Here is a 15,067-nt window from a genome sequence, read left to right as displayed (position 1 = left end):
ATTCTAAACCTGCAACCTTTATAGAAAACTCTACGCTTGTGACAGCATGCATCGCACCAACATCACGTCCGGGTCGTCCTTTGAGAGCCAGATTGGCTACTCACGCGCTGTGGTGGTCGACGACTGGATCCTCGTCTCGGGAACCACGGGGTCCGTCCATCCATCGTATACCATGAGGACTTGGAGTCAAACGGCTGACCTCGATAGGTACGACTACTCCACAGGCGCCATCTCCAGCTCAATTGCTGAGCAGGCCGAGCAAACCCTCCAGAACATCTCCCAGGCCCTCGCAGAGGCTGGCGCCAGCATGGCCGACGTCGTCCGGGTGCAGTACGTTCTGCCGAACAAGGCCGACTTCCCCGCGACCTGGCCCGTGTTAAAGAAGTGGTTCGGTGAGGTTGGCCCTGCGGCGATGATGATAGAGGCTGGACTCATGAAGGGCGAGATGAAGATTGAGATTGAGGTGACGGCCAGAAAAGGAGCAGGCAGGCAGCAAGAGTAGCTGAGTTTCTTTTTTCGAGTGCAGTATCTCAAAGGAAGCTGAGGGCTACCGCTGATCCAGCACCAAACATGCTCATGATTGTGATGACGCTCGAGGTCGAGAGCAACGACATGCCGCTGATGCCGTGTCCAGACGTACAGCCACCCGCGAGCCTCGACCCGATGATCATGAGGGCGCCGCCTGAGATCGCCAGCGCGGGGGACAACTCCTTGACAGGTCCCACGACGATGCCAGGCACCAGGCGTCCCAACGCCCACGCGCCAGCGGCCACGCCGCCCGCAAAGACCATGTTGGCGTAGCCAGGCTGGGACGCCGAGCCCGCGCCGCCGAGGAGCCACCAAAAGTGTTTGCCTGCTTCCTCATACGACCCAGACACGCCCATCATGCTCCGGCGGGTGAGCATGGAGAAGAGCTGGGCGCAGCCGATGAGCAGACCACCCTGCCAGCCGGGGATCTTGAGTCCAGGCGCTGGACTAGTGTATACGACTGTGCCGATGATGGCGGCCGCGCAGGCCATCTCGAGCAAGGCTGCCGTCGCCGTCCTCGACAAGCCAAGGGCCTCGTTGAGGGTGGACACGTCCGCCTTGGTCCCTGCCTTGTCGTTGCTGGCCTTGACGGCGCGCGCGATGAAGCCCGTGTATAGGATGCCGCCCAGGACAGCGCCCTGGAACACGTAGAAGCCCGTCGTGACGCCCGCGCCCATCTGCGCGAGCATCGTGCCGGGGCACGAGCCGGACAGGGCCATGCCAGCGCCGAGGAGGGAGCCGCCGATGATGTTGCCATCGTACTTGGACAGCACGCCCAGGGGGGAGTTGCTCCGCGGCGTCAGGGAGACCACGCCGAGCTTCTCCACGACGGTGTAGGCGACGCTGGGTTGTCAGAATAGGCATGACATGAAGGTTGGTCTGGTGGAATGCACTCACGCGCTGGTGGCTGTGGCGGCGAGGAAGGCCTGGATCATGTGGCTGTTTTCGAACTTGAGCTGGGCGAGCACAATGGCCGGGTTGTAGAAGCCCGCGGCGAGCATGGCGGCGCCAAAGGCCGCCCCGGAGAGGAATGTGGCCATGTCGGATTGTCGAGGCTGCTTTGCTTTGCTCGTTGGGAGGAGGATGTCTCTTCCACGACGAGGGATGGCGCGGCTTTATCAACGTGGCTCGCTAGCGCCGGCGGCGACCCTCAATTTTCTTTCTGGCCATGATGGCTGTTCAAGATCCAGCGACGACGGGCCCGTGAGTGATTGATCGACTGACTGATCGCCGACCCGGTTGATGGGGCCTCCGGGCTTTAGGCTAGCCAGACCCGTTACCCATGGCGTGGACCATTATTAATTGCCCCCTACGGACCAAGTGGAGCCCGAGACACGCGCCTTTGGAGCCATCAAGTCGCCGAGCTTGTCTTGGACGGACGGGGGGCTTTGTCCACGGACGGACAAGACGCTAATTCGGAGGAGGAGAGGAAGTTGAAGGTGTCGCTGTCTTGGACAGCGCCACGCTCCGGCAGTCGACGCCCAAGCGTGTGTCGACTTGAAGTAAACAGAACACACTCGATCGAAGAAGGCGAAGACTGCAATCCCAAGCCCCAAACAGAATGGCGTCTGTGTCTAGTACAGATCCGTTTCTCCGTGCTAAACCCCCGATTCACGGTTCGAGATCCTCGGCACTGCGGCATTGCGGGGGAGGCTACATGCACCTTAGCCGACGACTTCACGTGACTTTAGAGCTACATTCTGCTCGCTGGCACTGAAAGTACTATCAATCATATAATCATATAATCATCGTCAGCAGTTCGTCACCATGTCGCGAGTGCTGCACATCAAGAAGGTGGACGGGAAGCCTGGAGAGGTCTACTATCCGTGCGTTCATCTACCTCACTGGAGTCACTGAACCCAAACAACTACTGACACATCTCAGCCTCCAGATCAAGACCGTCGACAAGCCGACACCCGGTGAGAACGAGCTGCTCGTCCGCCTCACGGCCGCGGCCCTGAACCATCGTGACCTCTTCATCCGCCACCACCAGTACCCAGCCATCTCCTTCTCGGCACCCATGCTCGCCGACGGCTGCGGCGTGGTCGAGGCCGTCGGCCCTTCCTCCACCCGCCGGGACCTCCAGGGCAAGCGTGTCGTCCTCACCCCCATGCGCGGGTGGGAGAGCGACCCCGAGACCCCCGAGTCCGGCATGGTTCCCGTCACCGGCAGCACCACGCTCACCGACGTCGGCTGCGCACAGGACTATGTCGTCGTCCACGAGAGCGAGGTGGAGCTCATGCCGCAACACCTCTCCCCCGTCGAGGGCGCCGCCCTGCCGCTCTGTGGCCTGACGGGCTGGAGGGCCCTCGTGACCAAGACCAACGCCGCCGCGCCAGGCAAGAACATACTCGTCACGGGCATCGGCGGCGGCGTCGCGCTCAACATCCTCCAGTTTGGCGTCGCCTTTGGCGCCAATGTCTATGTCACCTCGGGCGACCAGGCCAAGATTGACAAGGCCAAGGCGATGGGTGCCAAGGGCGGCGTGAGCTACAAGGACAAGGACTGGGAGAAGCAGCTCAAGGCCATACTGCCGAGTGACAGACCCTACCTGGATGCGGTCGTCGACGGCGCCGGCGGCGAGGTCGTGGCCAAGAGCGTGAAACTGCTCAAGGCGGGTGGCATCATCTCGCAGTACGGCATGACCGTCGGGCCCAAGATGAACTGGCTGATGAGCGCGGTCCTCAACAACATTGAGCTCAGGGGCACCACCATGGGGAGCAAGCGGGAGTTCCGGGACATGATTGCCTTTGTCGGCCAGCACGGCATCAAACCCGTCGTCAGCCAGACGGTCAAGGGGCTGGACAATTTGGAGGGCATCGACGGGCTATTTGCGGACATGGAGGCTGGCAAGCAATTCGGCAAGCTCGTGGTCGAGATTGCCACGGACGCCTCGCCCAAGTTGTAGGATAGACCATTCACGTAGTGTATTCGTTAGATGTCTGGGTATATCTTCCTTCCACCATCTTCGTCTCCTTCTCCAGTTCCCCCTCGCTGACACACTTCCTGCCTACTCCTCCTTGCTCTTCTTGCGCTTCTTCTTGGGCCGATCAGCCTCCTCGGGCGGCACAAACTCGGCCTCCCGCTCCTTTTCCCTCTCCGCCTTGCGCTCCCTCTGCTTCTCCAGCCTCTCGTTCTGCGCCGCGCGCTCCTTGTCGCCCTTGCTCATAAAGTAACTCGAGTTCTCGAGCTCGATATCCACCTTGCTCTTCTCCGGCGCGGGTGGGAAGGGCGTGTACACCTTCTTGGCCTTGTCCGTGACCTTGAGCGGCTGCCGCCTCCGGCTGAGCGTCTTCTTCTTAAAGTTGGGCAGGAAGCGGTCCCAGCTCTCGTTGGCGAGCTCCGGGTCCTTGGCGAGCTCGCGCTTGATCATGAGCTCCTTGACGTGGTAGATGGGATGGATGTTGGCCATGCAGTCCTCGACCACGCGGCGCACGTCCTTGAGACCCTTGTACGGCCCCATGGCCGAGACGGTGTTGCCGTGCACGAGAATGTACGTCTGCGTCAGGAGCTCGAGGGCCTTGAGCGTCGAGCCGTTGGGCCCGAGGATGCGCTGGCGCCGCTTGACGAAGCGGTCCTTGTTGTTGACCAGGTTCCGGATCTTGATTATGTCGCATGCGACGCCGTCCTCGAGGATCTTGATGGCCTGCGGCGCGGGGACACTGCGCGCGAGCAGCTTGATGAGGTCGCGGGCGTTGAGGATCGCGGCGGGGTCAAATGTCTTTCGTGTCGTCTTGACGGTCATGCAGCCCTCGACGAGATCGAGCGTGCAGGCAATGCCATTCTTTTCGAGGGCCTTTGTCACGAGCGGCCATGCTTCTTTCAGGTAGACCTCGCGGTATTTGGGGAAGAGGGTGGCAAAGGAGGATTCTTCGGCAAACGTGCCGCCCAGGTTGTCTTTGGGCGTGAATGCGTCCACCTTCCACTTGTCAATGTCGTCCGTGTCCCACGGCTTGTCCTTCTTGTGCGTGGAGGGCATCGTAATGATTCGGTTGGAAGGTGTGGATGGTGCAGTCTTGCTGTCGAAAAACGGGCGTGGTCGGGTTCTTGGAAAGATTTGTTAGATGATGACGAGCAAATGATAGTGAAGCGAGGATGAAGAGAGACAGATGTCCGCCTCGTGAACCGAATCCCAATTTTTCTGGTCAGAGAGACGAGGCCGAGAAACTTTAAAGTGGCACCAGCGACTGCAGGTGGGGGAACATCAAGGAACCCCTGCTCGCGACCAATCACAGACAGGCTGGATCGCAGAGGCTCTGGAAATCTTTCCCATCCATCGACGACAGCGCGTCGTCGCAAGGGCCATCGATTGCTTTCTTCATCACTCACAATCCACACAGCACAGTCTCGTCACCATGTCGAAAAAGGGAGGCGCCGCGGTCGACCAGATTGTCAAGCTCATAGTCGGGGCTGGGCAGGCCAGTCCAAGCCCGCCCGTCGGTCCTGCGCTGGGTAGTAAGGGTGTCAAGTCAATGGACTTTTGCAAGGTCAGCCAGCCAGTCGGGTGCATCTGAGGGGATACTTGACTCTAACACGATCCAGGAGTTCAACGCACGAACAGCACACATTGTCGTCGGCACGCCCATGCCCTGCCGCGTCACCGTCCGCCCCGACCGATCATTCCACTTTGACGTCCGCACACCCCAGACCGCCTGGCTGCTCAAGAACGCCGTGGACGCGCCGCAAGGAAAAAAGGGCCTCAAGGCCGCCAGCAAGCCCGGCCACGAGACGATTGGTACCATCAGCCTGAAGCACGTGTACGAGATTGCCAAGATCAAACAGACCGAGATGCGCCTGTCGGGGCTGTCGCTCAAGGGCATGTGCCGCGCCATCATACATCAGTGCAAGTCAATGGGCATTGGCGTTGTGGCGTGAGAGATCGAGGGCGTCGGAAGGGATATTATGGCGTTTTGAGAGCGTGTACCAACTACGTGTATCATCAAGCATTGGGACGGCTGTAGCAAGGCAATTGTACATTTCAACAGAGGCATATGCATGTGTGTGTTAGTCCAAGTGGTCGCCATGTGTGTTTGATGCGGGATTGGGAAAGGCAACTGTCATTCATGTGCTGGGCGCACTGGCAGCGATCGGGCTTGTCGACTGAACATCCGAGACCCCTTGAAGCGCTGGGGTGAGTAAGGGGCGACTGGACATTGCTTCATGCACAACGCATCACGGGAGGAAGTCATGCACTTTTTAGGGGTATAACCATCCGGTACCTATATCCAGCCCGCCAACAATTGCGCATTTTGTCATCTACGAGTGTTGTACAGCGCAGCGTGGGTTGCTGATTTGTCGCCCCAGGGTAGCCGTGACCGCAGACGGACTGTAGGAGCACCGCGAAAGGCCCGGTTAGGCTACACGCGGCTCGCTGGTGAAGGAGACAGGGTCTCATGCAGCCAGCTGATTCTTATCTACCGTCGAGAGAACAACTGATTGCTGGAAAAAGATACGTCTGTTAGTGGCCAAATTTACAGCAATAGAATCAAACGTAATGGGCAACGACGCCACCAGCACGACGTCGTCAAGCGATCGACGCTACTGTAGGGGAGAGAGAACTTTGTCCATCTAATTAGTCGGCGTTGCTCGACCGGGCTCGGACTCGTGAGCAGTGCGAGCGAAGCCTGACGCAACATCACCACTTTTTATCCGTTGGTGCGATTGTGATGCAACTTTGCACAAAGTCGGCTGTCTTCTCCCAAGCGTCTGTCTGTCTGCAATTTTACCTGGAAACACGCTCCATCATTCCTAATAATTCTGCCCGTAACTGGGTCTGTCCCCACGTCACACTCTTACCAGCTTCATGGCTCCATCGCACCAAGCTGCGCAACGGCGCCTGGCTTCGACTCCTGCTGGTACGTACATTTTCTGCTTATGCAATTTTCTTTGGCTGCCGAACCCAATCACTGGCCCCTTGCCGGTCCTTCCGAAGTCCGGACTGACCCGTTTGCGCGGGTAATCCATCGACGGTGACCAGACATGGCCTAGAGGGACATGAATGACTGCCACTGGCCTGCAGTCAGTGCCCCGCCATGCCAGGCCAGGCATGGCCATCGCCGCTCACGCAACCGTCCAAGTCCAGTCCCACCATCCCGCCTTGCCCAGCGCTTCTCGCTCGCTCGCTGGAACTCTTTTTATTTCACAGCAGTAATTATCACCAATTGCACCTCTCTCGCCGACCGCTCCCATACATACATGGTGCAAGGCCAATCATTCGCTAACATGCCGCCTGAAGCAGACGCCTCGCAAGCAGCAGCGGCCCGGGACGACACTGCGGCGTCAGCAACGACCGACACCAAAAGACACCACGATGACGTCCCCGCCGTGCGCTTCTCTTCCGCCATTGAAGAGATTGCCCCCAACGCAGCCCACGCAGCTCAGGCCGATGCCTCTGGCTCTGCGCCCCAGTCTCCCGAGGTCGCAGCTGACCAGCTGCGTGAATACACAAAGTCGCTGCACGCGCGGCCTCTGCTGCAGGAAAGGCGCATGAATACCTTTCAGTTCGAAGCCTTCTCGCTCCCGGCATCCAGAGTATGTGAATCGCCCGGGGAATGCCCTCCTTTACTCAGGAGGGCGTGGTGGCAGAGGTAGCAAGAATGACGGACTGACGAACAATCCAGGTACCTTCTCGTGAGGAAGACTCTCCGGACAGCTCGCGTCTACCAACGCCTGCCTCGGGCCAGTTCCAACCGTCGCCCCATGGCAGCCCCAGACTCACGGCCATGGCCTCACCGCCGCTGACGCCGTCGGGGTCCGGCGGTGCTGGCGCGGCCGAGAAGGCCCAGCCGCCCACGTCGAGGCCCAAGACGCTGGACGTCAACGATCCGCAAGCGATCACGCCTCAAGCTTCAACGTCCCACGACAAGTCACCTCAGCAGTCGGCATCGCAAGGTCAAACCCTCCCACATCGTCCGGCCTCGCCCAATCATACCTTACAACGATCGGCCTCGGCCGAGGACCATGATGTGGACGTCAGGTCCCATAGAAGGGGCATGTTTGGGGGAGGCGCCTCCGTGCCGGTCTCGCGCGAATCTAGTCCATCGCGCAACGCGGCGTCCAACTTCTACTCCCGGCCCATGGCCCCTGGCGGCGACGCCAACGACCCGTACGCCAAGGGACGTCGCCCGCAGCAGCACTCTAACCACCACAACAAGAAGCACATTGATCCCCGGTTCATTTTCAGCCGGAAGAAGAAGAAGGCCGCCTCGCCCCCGAGCTCGTCCAAGAACAGCATCTCGGAGAAGCGCGCCTCGGGGATGTTCAGCAGAAACTCTAGTCACGAACTCGGCGAGGGTGAGAGCGCCTCAGGGGCCGGTCATCAACACAACCCGAGCAACGGATCCATGTCTGATCTGAAGCGCTTCTTCAAGGGTGGGAAGAAGCATCACAAGCCCAAGCGTGATGCGTCGCCCGCCTCGTCCACCAGGACTGGCTATCAGACTCCGCCTGCCGCCCGCTCTACGCAGCAACTGCCCTTTGCAGAAGACCATGGGCTGTCCACGAAATATGGCAAGATTGGGAGGGTGTTGGGTTCTGGCGCTGGCGGCTCCGTCAAGCTGATGAAGCGGAAAGAGGACAACACCGTCTTTGCTGTCAAGGAGTTCCGCCCGCGGAATCAGTACGAGACCGAAAAGGAGTACAACAAAAAGGTCATGGCCGAGTTCTGCGTCGGCTCCACGCTGCACCACGGCAACATTATCGAGACGCTCGACATTGTCCAGGAAAAGGGCCGCTGGTACGAGGTGATGGAGTACGCACCCTTTGACCTGTTCGCGACGGTCATGACCGGCAAGATGGGGCGAGAGGAGATCAGATGCTGTTTCCTGCAAATTTTGAATGGCGTTACTTATCTACACAGTCTTGGGTTGGCGCATCGGGATCTCAAGTTGGATAATGTGGTAATCAGCGACAAGGGGATCATGAAAATCATCGACTTTGGAAGCGCCCACGTCTTCAGGTATCCTTTCGAGTCGGGCATTGTGCCGGCAAAGGGTGAGTGGTTTTCCCCCAGACTCGGATGTTTCGGCGTGGTGGCTAACCGTTGCAGGTATTGTTGGGTCGGATCCGTACCTCGCCCCCGAGGTGTACAAGTCCAAGGAGTACGACGCCGCGGCGGTGGACATTTGGTCTTTGGCCATAATCTTTTGCTGCATGACCCTGCGGAGGTTTCCGTGGAAGCTGCCGCAGGAGGACAAGGACAACTCATACAAGCTGTTTGCTGCCGAGCCGACACCCGGCCACGACCCGGCCAAGCTGGTCCATCCGAGTCGGAGGCACGGCAGTCTCGCCGAGGCGGCGCACGAGGAGGACGCGCACAAGAGCGAGCGGAGATCCGAGCAGCAGAAACATGAGGAGCCCTCGCGCCAGGCGCCCGCCGACGAACACGAGAAGAAGGACAGGGAGCGTTCGCATGATGCCTCGCACGCTCCATCGGGCCAGCAAGGCCATGGTGAGAAGAAGGAAGTTATCAAGGGGCCTTGGCGGATTCTGCGGCTGTTGCCGAGGGAGAGCAGATACATCATCTGGCGCATGCTCGACATCAACCCCAAGACGCGCGGCACCATGGAAGAGATCCTCGCCGAGCCCTGGGTGGCCGACTCTCTGATATGTCAGCAGACGGACGACGGGACGGTCATCCTGGCGGAGGATCACGAGCACACGCTGCAGCCACCGAGCAACCCGCCGGCTGCCTAAGTGATCAAGGGAGCACAGGACCTATCTAGCTTGGCTGGAGACGTGGGACACGGGTCCAGGACAGGGATGAGATATAGCGATTGTATAGCATGACATGTCTTCGCCATTGTAGGGAAATTACTTGTCACAGTGGGAAGGTAGCGGTTGAATAGAGCGTTGTGCATTGACTGGGCGTGACTCTTGAGACGCTGATGTCGTGCAGGTCTGGATTACCCTGTAGCGGGATGACTCCTCGCCGTCGTGGGACGTACTTGATACTCACCCACTCTCCTCGATCAACCTTCGGCAACGAATTATTACTGATCAACGAAAATCAAAGTCGACATGAAATCTAGGCCAGCTCATGAGGCGTCACCGGGCCTCCTGGCCTCCTTGTTCAATGCTGCCTACTCGGTCTATCCATCTGGATCGCCCGGCTTTGATGCCGAGACCATGACAGCCTGGCTCATCAGAAACCGCATTTCCCTACAGCGCAGTCACGTATTCTATCCTGGGGATGGACCTGACGAGGCACTGGGCATAGCCCTCGTCGCCAGGAGGAGCGATAAGCCAACCCATTCCCGCCTGGCGATGATTGGCATCATCCCTACTGCACAAGGGCACGGCTACGGCTCAAAGGGCCTAGACATGGTCATATCAGCAGAGCGAGCCTCTGGAACAGAGGTATTGGAGCTCGAGTGTCTGATCGACGACACCAAAGCGCTCACCATGTACCATAGAAGGCGTTTCGAGGCTGTGCTTGAGATGCCCGAATGGGAGAGCGAGGTTATTGACCAATTCGAGTGGCACGAAGACCCAGGGAAGGCGGCCCTCGAGGAGATCACGGTGGGAGAAGTCGAACGAATCATTGAGGAGCACGGGGACAAGGAACGACTAGCCTGGCAGGCATACATGCTGTCCTCGCATCGTTCCGCAAAGAGGGCTTTCAGGCTGGGTCATGCGTACTGCGCCATCTCGGATCCGGATGAGGAGGAGTCAGGGCAGCCGATCTCTCTTGCCAGTCTAATCGTCGAGGAGGAGTACAGAGGCCAGGGACAAGCGTGGGATCTGATCAGATGTGTCCTGTCGCGCTACAAGGGGAGGAGATGGAGTGTTCCGGGTGTCTTTCCAAGGAGCGGGCTGATGGGTAGACTTCCCGGTGAAGAGTCGGATCATGGCCAGGTGCTGATGCGTCTGAAGCTGAATTGAAGCGGCGGCGGGTTATTATACCATCGTTTGCCTTGTCTTGTCTCAGATAGGAGTCTCACTCTGACTGATGAAGCTGTGATGCCTCGCCCGGAACGGGTCATCCCGACAGCCGAGGAAGTGAAGCTGGGAAAAAATTCTGGAAACCGTTGGAAAGCTCCACGGTCCAGCCAGTCCAGTCCAGCCCAGTCTAGCCCAAGCTCCACATCGCGACACTCTTCAGCTTTCGACCTCGACCTCTCTCTTCCTCCTTTCCTCTGCATCAACGTTCTGTACAACCATCAATTAATCGCTTAATACTCCAGCTCGAACGGTAGTCTACGTCGCCGACACTCGACACTTACATCTATCACAATGGTACGCATCTCCCCTGTCTATTGCGGACGAGCAAGCAAGCCTTCGGTTCCCCTCGGCTATGCGACGCGCTGCCTCGACGAAAGCAGTCAGTCAGTCAATCGGACATGTCAACTAACAATCGCACGCAGGCCACCTCCATCCGCTCCGTCCGCTCCCTGGCCCCTCTCCTGGACCGCGTGCTCGTCCAGCGCATCAAGGCCGAGACTAAGACCGCCGGCGGCATCCTCCTCCCCGAGTCCGCCGTCGAGAAGCTCAACGAGGCCAAGGTCCTCGCCGTCGGCCCCGGCGCCCTCGACAAGAAGGGCAACAGGCTGCCCATGGGTGTCCGGGAGGGCGACCGTGTTCTGATCCCCCAGGTATGCAATGCAATGCACGCACACTCGACAAGGAAGAGACGTACTGATGCGACAATGTAGTTTGGCGGCTCCCCCGTCAAGGCTGGCGAGGAGGAGTACCAGCTCTTCCGTGATAGCGAGTGAGTTCCACGTCCAATCGGGCCCCCAATGCGGCACGCCAGAACTAACGCGCGATGAAACAGGATTCTCGCCAAGATCAACGAGTAACCGCAACAAACAAAAACCCCGAAATCTGGAGTGCCGAGCAAAGGCTTGCTGTACCAACAAACATGTACCAAAAAGGGAACAAAAAAAGGACAAACCCATGTCATGTCATGTCATAGGAGGAGCGTGTTCTGTTTGCATAGAGAAATGGTGTAATATATGGGCTGTCTTCCAGTATCGTCGTCTCGCCGCGGACCCTAATGCGCATCGAATGACCTTCACTCGACTCTGTGTGTCTACGTTCACCGACCAAGGGGTAGGTCAGCTTTGCATTACAGTCGCCTTGGCGTTTCCCTCTCCTCGGTGTGGTTGGGCAGTCTCAATGTCTGCCAACATCGGAATAAGCATGTCTCTACCCGAGACAGAAGATGCGCCATCCAGGGGGAGCCGCCAGCCCATCGTTGCATGTACGTCGTACGTAGCTAGACGCCCAATCAGCCCCAGGTCGGGTTTTTGTGCTCGTGCATATGAGGATTTAAGATTGGAGGAGATGGGTCAAGCACGTCGATCCGATCCAGCAGACTGGCTTCGTCGCATGAAACGAACTAGCTCCTGCGCACCATCCGGGGCAATAAACATTAGCTCAAGCTCAGGCGATCCTTCGACCCCTGACTCTAAGTAGAAGCTTTGGAACATCTCTAGATTCTGCTTGTTGGCTACAGCTTACACATACCTTAGCCTTGGCGGTGCAGTAAGAGCCCAGTTCATCCACCGCGAACTTACCTCGACAATCTCCATGTCAACTCCAACCCTGTCGCGTAGACTTGAAGCAACTTCTGCTCAGCTGGCCTGGTCGGCCGCCCAAGTTTATTACGTACTACGTAGATTCCGCGATCGAGTAGCCAACATGAAAGCGGCAAGCCCCTGTGGCTTCGGTCAGCGGCTATGTCGCACTACTGCACGCGCCCGATGGACGCGTTCCGTTTCATCGCCGTCTAACCTTATTCCTTCCACATCTTCGCAGCGCGCATGGGCTGGCCTTGAAACATGTGGCCGCCGCCTTGGCCGTGCCATTGTTCGCACAAGGACTTTTGTGTAATTGTACGTATCATCAACGAGGAGAGAGTGCCTGGTAGTATATAGCATGCTGCTTCGCCCGCCCTCATCCTTGATTCAACAGCCTGAACCACAACATTCGTTGACAGCTGTCTGTGTTCCTTTCGCTCGTCCTTCTTTCAATAACTTCTTCATTCAACCAACACTCCTTTTCTTTCGGCCTTGAAGGTCTTGATCTCACCTGTCCAGCTTGACGTTGTGGCTCAACTACGATACCCCTGATCTTGACGACCTCTATCTTTGATTCTACGCCTATATATCACCCTTCATATCTCACATCATGAAGTCCGTCATTACAATTCTTGGCCTGGCCTCTGTGTCTAGTGCCCATACTCTTTTCACAACTTTCTTCGTAGATGGAGAAAATCAAGGCGACGGTACTTGCGTTCGCATGCCTAAGGACGGCGCAACATCAAATGCACCCATCTACCCACTGACTGGCGATGACATGGCCTGCGGTCAGTATCCCCTTTCTGGAACCAGTCAGTCTGCTAACCTTCAACAGGTCGTGATGGCGAGGTCCCTGTCCCATTCATCTGCCCAGCCGCAGGTGGCTCCACGCTCACCTTCGAGTTTCGTGAATCGCCCAACGCCGCGAAGCCTGGGTCGATTGACGAATCCCACCAGGGGCCTTGCTCAGTTTACCTGAAAAAAGTAGACGACATGTTCTCTGACTCTGCGGCCGGCGATGGCTGGTTCAAGATCTGGGAGGACGGCTACGATGCTGATACGGGCAAGTGGTGTGTCGACACACTCATCGAGAACAATGGCCTCTTGTCCGTCAACCTGCCCACTGGCCTCCCGAGCGGCTACTACCTCGCCCGTCCCGAGCTGCTGGCTCTGCACCAGGCGTATAGAGGGGACCCCCAGTTCTACCAGTCCTGCGCACAGATATTCATCGAGAACGGGCCGGAGACAGAGCTCGCCATCCCAAGCGAGTACGCGGTCAGCATCCCGGGATATATCGAGGCAGATCATCCCGGCTTGACGTTCAACCTGTACTCGGGTCCGCCGACGGATTACAAGATCCCCGGGCCACCCGTGTACATTCCCGTCTCGTCGTCCTCTGGCAAGACACAGATTCAGTCCGAGGGAGCCATCCCGGACAGCTGCATCCTGAAGAACGGCAACTGGTGCGCCAAACCGGTGCCCACCTCCAGCGACGTTGAGAGCTGCTGGGACAGCGTGGATGATTGCTGGACGCAGAGCGAGCAGTGCTGGGACTCGGCCCCCGTGTCCGGTGGCGCCGGCTGCGAAGTCTGGGCCGACTACTGCACGAGTCTTGGCGCGGCATGCAAGGCGGGCGACTACAACGGTCCAGCCAAGTTCACCGGCAAGGAAGTCTTTGCGCCCGTGCCGGGTGCGATACCCGACTCCTATGGCAACGTATTTGAGAAGACCAAGGTCAATACTGGTAATGGCAAAGTGGTCGAGGACGAGGATAAGGAGACCACACCCAGTGAGACGGGGGATGTCGAGGAGCCAGCCGTGTCCGAGCCCGTGCTGGAGCCTGTCCCTGAGCCCGAACAACCCGAGCCTGAACAACCTGAGCTGGTCGTCTCCAAGGACGGGCGCTGTGGTGGCGAGACTGGCCAAACCTGTGTAGGCAGCTCCTTTGGCGACTGCTGCTCCAAGAAGGGACGCTGTGGACGAAAGACCAGGCACTGCACTTGCGGATGCCAGAGTGACTTTGGCGAGTGTCGTCAGTACTAGGCTACGGAGTGCTTGTTCCGGTCGGCCGTGCAAGGTCAGATATCTGGCCCATTTGAATTCTTGTATATGAGGAACGGTACTTTAGGGCTTGGCGTACGCATACAAGCCGGGATTTTGCAGGCATATTTCGGTAGATGTATCCTGCGGCCGACAGCCTGCCTCCATCTATTTCTTGTGCACTTATGCACTTCTACTGGAATTAGTGGACAATTGAGAATTGAAGCCGGTAGGAAGCTGCAAGGCATGTCTCAATCAGCCACTTGTGACCAGTGCAGCTCAATGACCGGAAGACAAAGCCTTTGACAGAGAAAAAGGGGGTTCTTCTGGCGTGGTTTGTTTACTACCCCAACGCTATGACGCCGAAAAGTCTCTGCCGTCTAACAATCAATCTAAGAAAATGCCTGAGTAAGGTAGATCTTATCTATGCTTTACCCCCTATGAGATCGGCAGCTTCTCATCCAATTACTTAGTAGATATGTCGCAGGTGTATAACGTTATGGCTGCTGGGGCCAGACGCGAGGTATTACGTACCAATCCAACCTTAAAATTAATAGGCCCTTTTGTTGCCTATCTCCATGCCTGACACGTCAGATGATATCAAGGCATACGATCCGAGATTTATAAAAGTTAGAAGCAAGACATGCCGTTGCGTCCCTCGCAGCCTAGGGCCGGGACTCACAAGGCACCAGACGGCACCCCACGGGCGAAGAGGTCTTATAGACACGGCTCAGCACATGTCTGAAATTATGTCCGATCTCATTCTCATCAGATGGACTCAGCTCTTGTATTGAGATCAGCATGCGTCGCAAACTCGATCCTCCCTGGTGTAAACAAGACACCGTTCGTCACGAGGACGACTGTATCGCGCTCAAGAAGTATAAGACGTGCTCATGTGTCGCTTCCTAGGACCTTTGCAATCCATCCAACTCAACACTACTGCTTCTCCCCTACTTCACAGACCCATCAACACACAA

The 15,067-nt window shown here is 57.8% G+C and overlaps 9 protein-coding genes across 9 annotated transcripts; 7 read left to right on the top strand and 2 right to left on the bottom strand.

The window, feature by feature from the left end:
• Positions 1-46: 46 nt before the first annotated feature.
• F5Z01DRAFT_669925 (endoribonuclease L-PSP) lies at positions 47-502 on the top strand (the record flags this gene model as incomplete). The annotated part of the gene is made up of 2 exons (XM_046264494.1): positions 47-150; positions 208-502. 2 exons carry the CDS (start codon positions 47-49, stop codon positions 500-502), a joined length of 399 nt encoding a protein of 132 aa, XP_046123128.1.
• A 28-nt stretch (positions 503-530) lies between these two features.
• F5Z01DRAFT_669924 (uncharacterized protein) lies at positions 531-1,568 on the bottom strand (the record flags this gene model as incomplete). The annotated part of the gene is made up of 2 exons (XM_046264493.1): positions 531-1,371; positions 1,426-1,568. The coding sequence occupies 2 exons, from the start codon at positions 1,566-1,568 to the stop codon at positions 531-533; spliced, it is 984 nt and encodes a 327-aa protein (XP_046123127.1).
• Positions 1,569-2,180: 612 nt separating this feature from the next.
• On the top strand, positions 2,181-3,487 carry F5Z01DRAFT_29546 (uncharacterized protein). Its single transcript, XM_046258847.1, has 2 exons — positions 2,181-2,354; positions 2,413-3,487. Exons 1-2 carry the CDS (start codon positions 2,296-2,298, stop codon positions 3,434-3,436), a joined length of 1,083 nt encoding a protein of 360 aa, XP_046123126.1. The 5' UTR covers positions 2,181-2,295; the 3' UTR covers positions 3,437-3,487.
• Positions 3,476-4,686, bottom strand: F5Z01DRAFT_642595 (uncharacterized protein). The gene has a single exon (XM_046262651.1). It carries the CDS (start codon positions 4,505-4,507, stop codon positions 3,539-3,541), a length of 969 nt encoding a protein of 322 aa, XP_046123125.1. The 5' UTR covers positions 4,508-4,686; the 3' UTR covers positions 3,476-3,538.
• A 197-nt stretch (positions 4,687-4,883) lies between these two features.
• Positions 4,884-5,403, top strand: F5Z01DRAFT_678969 (60S ribosomal protein L19; the record flags this gene model as incomplete). Its single annotated transcript, XM_046265487.1, has 2 exons — positions 4,884-5,015; positions 5,071-5,403. The coding sequence occupies 2 exons, from the start codon at positions 4,884-4,886 to the stop codon at positions 5,401-5,403; spliced, it is 465 nt and encodes a 154-aa protein (XP_046123124.1).
• Positions 5,404-6,750: 1,347 nt separating this feature from the next.
• F5Z01DRAFT_669920 (kinase-like domain-containing protein) lies at positions 6,751-9,222 on the top strand (the record flags this gene model as incomplete). Its single annotated transcript, XM_046264492.1, has 3 exons — positions 6,751-7,059; positions 7,149-8,520; positions 8,576-9,222. The coding sequence occupies 3 exons, from the start codon at positions 6,751-6,753 to the stop codon at positions 9,220-9,222; spliced, it is 2,328 nt and encodes a 775-aa protein (XP_046123123.1).
• Positions 9,223-9,439: 217 nt separating this feature from the next.
• Positions 9,440-10,855, top strand: F5Z01DRAFT_29551 (uncharacterized protein). The gene has a single exon (XM_046258848.1). It carries the CDS (start codon positions 9,547-9,549, stop codon positions 10,408-10,410), a length of 864 nt encoding a protein of 287 aa, XP_046123122.1. The 5' UTR covers positions 9,440-9,546; the 3' UTR covers positions 10,411-10,855.
• On the top strand, positions 10,762-11,327 carry F5Z01DRAFT_632267 (chaperonin 10-like protein; the record flags this gene model as incomplete). The annotated part of the gene is made up of 4 exons (XM_046261848.1): positions 10,762-10,764; positions 10,893-11,120; positions 11,181-11,239; positions 11,303-11,327. The coding sequence occupies 4 exons, from the start codon at positions 10,762-10,764 to the stop codon at positions 11,325-11,327; spliced, it is 315 nt and encodes a 104-aa protein (XP_046123121.1).
• Positions 11,328-12,303: 976 nt separating this feature from the next.
• F5Z01DRAFT_29553 (glycosyl hydrolase family 61-domain-containing protein) lies at positions 12,304-14,320 on the top strand. The gene is made up of 2 exons (XM_046258849.1): positions 12,304-12,838; positions 12,886-14,320. Exons 1-2 carry the CDS (start codon positions 12,661-12,663, stop codon positions 14,091-14,093), a joined length of 1,386 nt encoding a protein of 461 aa, XP_046123120.1. The 5' UTR covers positions 12,304-12,660; the 3' UTR covers positions 14,094-14,320.
• The last annotated feature ends 747 nt before the right edge of the window (positions 14,321-15,067 follow it).

The sequence above is a fragment of the Emericellopsis atlantica genome, assembly GCF_019669845.1.
Source record: "Emericellopsis atlantica unplaced genomic scaffold F5Z01scaffold_1, whole genome shotgun sequence".
Classification (NCBI taxonomy): Eukaryota; Fungi; Ascomycota; class Sordariomycetes; order Hypocreales; family Bionectriaceae; genus Emericellopsis; species Emericellopsis atlantica.
The sequence above is the reverse complement of the archived record's forward strand: the minus strand, read 5'-3'. Positions and strand labels throughout refer to the sequence as shown.